We start from the raw sequence: 4,922 nt of genomic DNA on the forward strand, positions 1-4,922 counted from the left end.
CAAGAGCCATCTCAGCCTTGGCCTCAGCTCACTGCAAGGTTTTGTTCTATGGGCAGAGCTGCAAGGTGCCATCAGGGCTCCATGTGTGGTGGGGCTGCCACAGGGATCACACTTGCTTCTGTGACACTGATGCATGGTTGTTTTGCAGGAGCTCCCAGAGCAGGTATACCTGCACCCTCCCCTCAGCATCTTTGTGGTGGAACAGCGAGCATTTGGGCGCACTGTGCTGGTGGGTAGTCATGTTGTGTCCGACGTGATGAAATTCTCTCCCAGGGAGCTGGAGGAGGAACCAGAGGATGTGACCAAAGGTGAGCTGCTTGGAGAAGTTCTCATGGAGACAACAGGCAGGTTCTGCCAGTGGCAAAGATCCTTGGCTCTTCCACACCCTCCTAGCCAGGCAGCAAAGGCCTCTCCTGGGAGTCATAAGATCACAGAATCACAGAACGGTTTGTTTTGGAAGGCAGCTTAAAGACCTTCTAGTTCCACCCCCTGCCATGGGCAGGGACACCTTCCACCAGCCCCGGGTGCTCCACGCGCTGTCCCACTCAGGGTTAGGCCAGCCACAGCTGCTCTGGGCAATAATCTCACCACCCTCACAGGGAAGAACTTTTGTAGTGAGACCTCCATCTTTAGGGAGCTACTTCACTAGGACCAGGGATTGAAAGCTTTGCAGTTCTCTTACATCATCAGGTCATGATCTGTTCATTGGGTAATGGATTTGCTAAAAAGCTTTATGATAGCAACAGCCAGAGCTCCTGATCTGGAAGCGTGAAGGGGAAGAAGCAAAGAATTGATCCATCTGATGTAATTTCTCAGCAGGGAAGGTATATCTCATAAATCTGAACTCCTGGGAGGCAGCAACAACCATGTTGATGATGGTGTCCAGTCTCAGCACTGTACTTGGATTTCCAATTGGTCTTTTGCAGGGTGTGCTATGAAAAGCTTTGAAATCAATCACACTCTAGTGGGTTAACAGGGAGGGTTTTCCTGTGGAATAACAACTGGCCAGAAAGTAGGATGCAATGGGCAGAAATAAATGCATGGAAACATGAAGCTCTTTCTTTTCCTCTCAGCTCAGAAAGTCTCATCCCACCGTCTTCCCTCTCAGACTGTGGTAAACATTGGACTGGCAACTGGTGACCCAGGTCCCAGCACCAACCCCCTTAGTCTTGTGAAGGTGAGTGATGTGTGGGCCCAACAAATTTTGAAGTTTGGAAAGCCAAGCTGAAAGTTACAAACAAAAAAAGGAAGTTCAGAAGTTTGGAGTTAGGTTTCAACCACCAAGTTTTGCTCTGGACCCAAACACTCCTCTCTCCTGCCTGCTCATTGGCACTGCCATGTGCCAGGGCTCTGGCACAGGGAGGAGGAGGAGACCTGCCCTGTGCCTTGGGATCTGCTGCCTTTGTAGCAAAGCACAAACCTGGGGCCACAGGTAGCTTTGCACCTCCTGTGCTCTGCCTGAATGCTGAGCCTCTGCCAGAAGCTCCCAGAGCACTGGAGCAGGGTGCATGGGTGTCCCAGCTGGTCACTGCCTCACTCTGAAATCTTTTCTTTTAAGGCTCCTTTGAAGAAAATTCCTATCAATAAGCTTGTAAAGAAGGAAGATGAATATGAAGAGGAAAAACCAGAGATGGAAGAACTGGATTGGTGGTCCAAGTACTATGCATCCCTGAAGGAGCTGTATAACCAGGTAATATTTGGTGACAACTGCCAGCAGAGGGAAAAAGAGGCTACACTGGAAAAAGGAAGATGTTTTCAGCAATGCTGAGTATCACAGGAGCTCTCCTCACATGGATCTGCAGAAACATGTGGGTTTTGTATGTCAAGCATACTTAAGGCAGCCAGGTATCAAACATTCACCAGGTGGGTTGGTTTCAGGAGGCAGTGGATGCTGAAACACCCCTGAGGCTCAGTGCCCAAGTGGTGTGAGGATGAAACAGCTTTTATTGAGGGACTCCTGAAAATGTGACATTGCTGATTTTAGCTGGGGCTTTCATGCTGCTTACTCTGTCCTAGTTGTGTCCCAGTATGGGCTATGGGAGCAAGTCTGCTCCAGATTTTCTTCCTTGCCCTGTCCCCCTTAAATCCCAATCAATAGTGGGATCTGAGGAGAAGAGAAGGTCATTAAGGCACTCATTGGGTACCTTTCTGCAATGAGTTATTGCTGAATGGCCTCAGGCTAGGTATTACTGACTGCTGTCAGGAAAGCATTGCCAGTGCCCTGTGCTTGGAAGGAGAGGCCTTGGCTGTCAGGGATCTGGGGTGACTGTCTGTGTGTGTGTTTCAGACACGCAGTGATGAGGAAGATGCCGAGAATGATGACCTGAATGATGCAGGTGAGTCCTCTAGCAGTACCCAGTTGTTCTGTGGAAAGAGCCAGGACTTTACACCATACCAGAGGGTTCTGGGCTTGTGGGAATGGTGTCTGAGCAGAACATTCAGCAGCAACAATACTAAATGGAGCAGAGAGGCTGGAGACATTAACAAGGGCTAACAAAGGCTATTTCAAGTTGAAAAGACCTAACTTTCCTCAAGAAAGTTTGTAAAATTGTCAGAGAAGTCCTGGAAAGTGGGGGGAAAAGTCTTGTAAAGTCTGTTAAAACAAGAACCTTCCTGAGTGAGCAGAAACCTGCAGAAAAATTAGCTGCAAGGATCATGGAATTGTCAGGGTGAATGGGAGGCAGTGGTGGGATGGTGGACAGGCAAATCTGTTCAGGAGCTGGGCATCACTGTTCACATGGGATACTCCCCCAGGGTACAGGATTCACTATGAGGTAACAGAAAGACAGTAATGATAACCTGTGAGCTGAGAACAGTGTTACAGCTGTCAGCTCAGGTTTGCAGAGGTGTAAGCAGTGACTCAGCTAGCAATGACCTGGGAAGGTATGACTGTATATATAGAAATTATGTATATCCTCTTTAAGGAGAGGGCTAGAGGGTACCTGCATGCCATTAGTGCTTAAGGGATCTGGGGCCTTGGAAAATGGGGCAAGGACATACCCACTCTGTCCTTGTTTTGGTGGTGCCCTAGAGAAATGTCTAGCCATGGTCTCTCCAGGGCCAGAGAAAGGTCTAGCCATCATCTCTACAGGTCCAGCTGCCTGTGCCCAAAGTGGCAGTGATGCTTCAGTTAGACAGCCACCCAAACCAAGGCACCCACCCAAAGGGGAGGGCAGGCTCTCCTCTGAGCCTTTCCTGACAGCACCTGTGGGCTGGTCCAGCCACCTTTCATACTTGGTCTCTGCCCATGTCCTTCCTGAACAGCAGCCATGCTGGCCGGCAGGTCTGTGCCCATTTTTGTCCCTCCCGCATCCAGCCATGCCTTACTGAGAAACCTGAGATGCCAGCAGGATCCCTTTTACAAACAGATAGCTCCCGTTGCCCTGACACAAGTCAAGGCCCTGGGTGAAAGCAGAAGCTGTTGCTAGGATCGTTTCATGGACAGACACTTGAAATGATGGGTGGAATCAGAGCATTTCCTAATCTCTTATCACCATTTCTAGATGGAGGGAATTTAAATGCAGCCTACATTGACATGGAAGCAGAGGATGAGGCAGTGATTGAAGCTGAACCTGCTCGACCCAAGAGGAAGCTCATTGCTACCCTTCAGGTGATAATTGGGGTGACCTGGTCTCTTTCAACCCTGACCCTTTGTCCATGTCCTCCTCACCTCCCTGCAGGGGATGTTACACTGGGAGGAGAACCCGCAGTGTGTGCTGAGCTCCCCAACAGCTAGTGAGATCTTGGAGCCAAGCTGGGATGTGTGTGCACATCCTAGACTGGTGTGAGGGGATGCAAGGAAACCATAACCCCCTGCACTGAGTAATAACAGGGGTAAGGTAGGACTAGGTGAAGTGGTTGAAGCAGGGACAGGATGGTCTTTCTAACTCTCCTTCCCTGTAAGATGGCAGAGAAAAGGCCCCAAATTACTTTCTACTTATTTCAGATCTACAACTCTGAGCTGGAAAATGAGTTTGGTAATTTTGAAGACTGGTTGTGTATTTTCCCTCTGCACCGTGGCAAAGCAAATGAAGATGAAGATGGAAATGAGGATGAACATTTAGTGGGGAAGTACAAGGTACTCTATCATTTGGATGACATTTGTGCTGCTTGTGGAAGAAAATCCTTAGGACAACCTATATTTTAGAGCAAGCCAACTCCAGCAAAACCTTGGAGAGGGCATGTGTGTACAAGGTGATGTGAGGCTGTGCCAGGGGGTCTGTTGGTTGTTGCCTGTTGAAGCAATTGTGTACTTGTTGGTAAATCCATCTGATTGAGATTTTTTTTTTTAGCCCTTGTGAGGAGAAAGCATGAAGCATAAAGGATTCATTTTGGTTGGGGCCTCTGGGTGTATTCAGTATGCACATAGGAATTAGTGAGCTTCACTGGTTTTAAAATTAGCAAAATTTATTTAAAAGAGGCATCATCCTCCCACTCAGGAGCTCTGGAAGACTCTGAAATATCAACTACTGAAGCTGATTTAAGAAAGTCCCTAGAAAACCTTTGGTGTCCCCTGTCTTGGGCAGACCAGAGTGCCTGAAGATGCTCAGATCTGGCATTGGCAGTGGTCTGACAGTCTGCAGCCTAAATTGCAAGCAAGGATTGCCTGGGCCATGTAGACATGATAGGGCCTTTGGAAAGGACTGTCCCCATGGGCACAGGGTGTCTGTGGTCTGCATGGGGCAATGGTGCTGATTTCTAGTTGGCAGGCAAAGCTGGTCCTGGTGGCTCCAATCCTGTCTGAGATATTCTCTTTTGTGTCTGTTACTTGAAATGCCTTTTCTGCAGGGATCCTTCTATGTATACCCCACTGAGGAAGCTGGCCCGGAGCCCAAGGTCTCCCGGGGCGTTCCAAGGAACAGACCCATCAAGGTTCTTGTAAGAGTTTACATCGTTAAGGTAAGTCTCTGATGGGGGTGGCA

The 4,922-nt window shown here is 48.9% G+C and overlaps 1 protein-coding gene across 1 annotated transcript in view; it reads left to right on the forward strand.

The window, feature by feature from the left end:
* Window positions 1-4,922, forward strand: part of LOC103804655 (fer-1-like protein 4) — a gene marked incomplete at its 5' end in the record, with an annotated part of 15,661 nt that overhangs the window by 328 nt on the left and 10,411 nt on the right. Inside the window, 7 exons of the mRNA XM_009077268.1 lie at window positions 149-308; window positions 1,074-1,177; window positions 1,559-1,690; window positions 2,288-2,336; window positions 3,504-3,610; window positions 3,947-4,078; window positions 4,789-4,899. Coding sequence (XP_009075516.1) covers window positions 149-308; window positions 1,074-1,177; window positions 1,559-1,690; window positions 2,288-2,336; window positions 3,504-3,610; window positions 3,947-4,078; window positions 4,789-4,899 — 795 coding nt within the window. The remainder of the gene's footprint in view (window positions 1-148; window positions 309-1,073; window positions 1,178-1,558; window positions 1,691-2,287; window positions 2,337-3,503; window positions 3,611-3,946; window positions 4,079-4,788; window positions 4,900-4,922) is intronic.

Source organism: Acanthisitta chloris, unplaced genomic scaffold (genome assembly GCF_000695815.1).
Source record: "Acanthisitta chloris isolate BGI_N310 unplaced genomic scaffold, ASM69581v1 scaffold42226, whole genome shotgun sequence".
Classification (NCBI taxonomy): Eukaryota; Metazoa; Chordata; class Aves; order Passeriformes; family Acanthisittidae; genus Acanthisitta; species Acanthisitta chloris.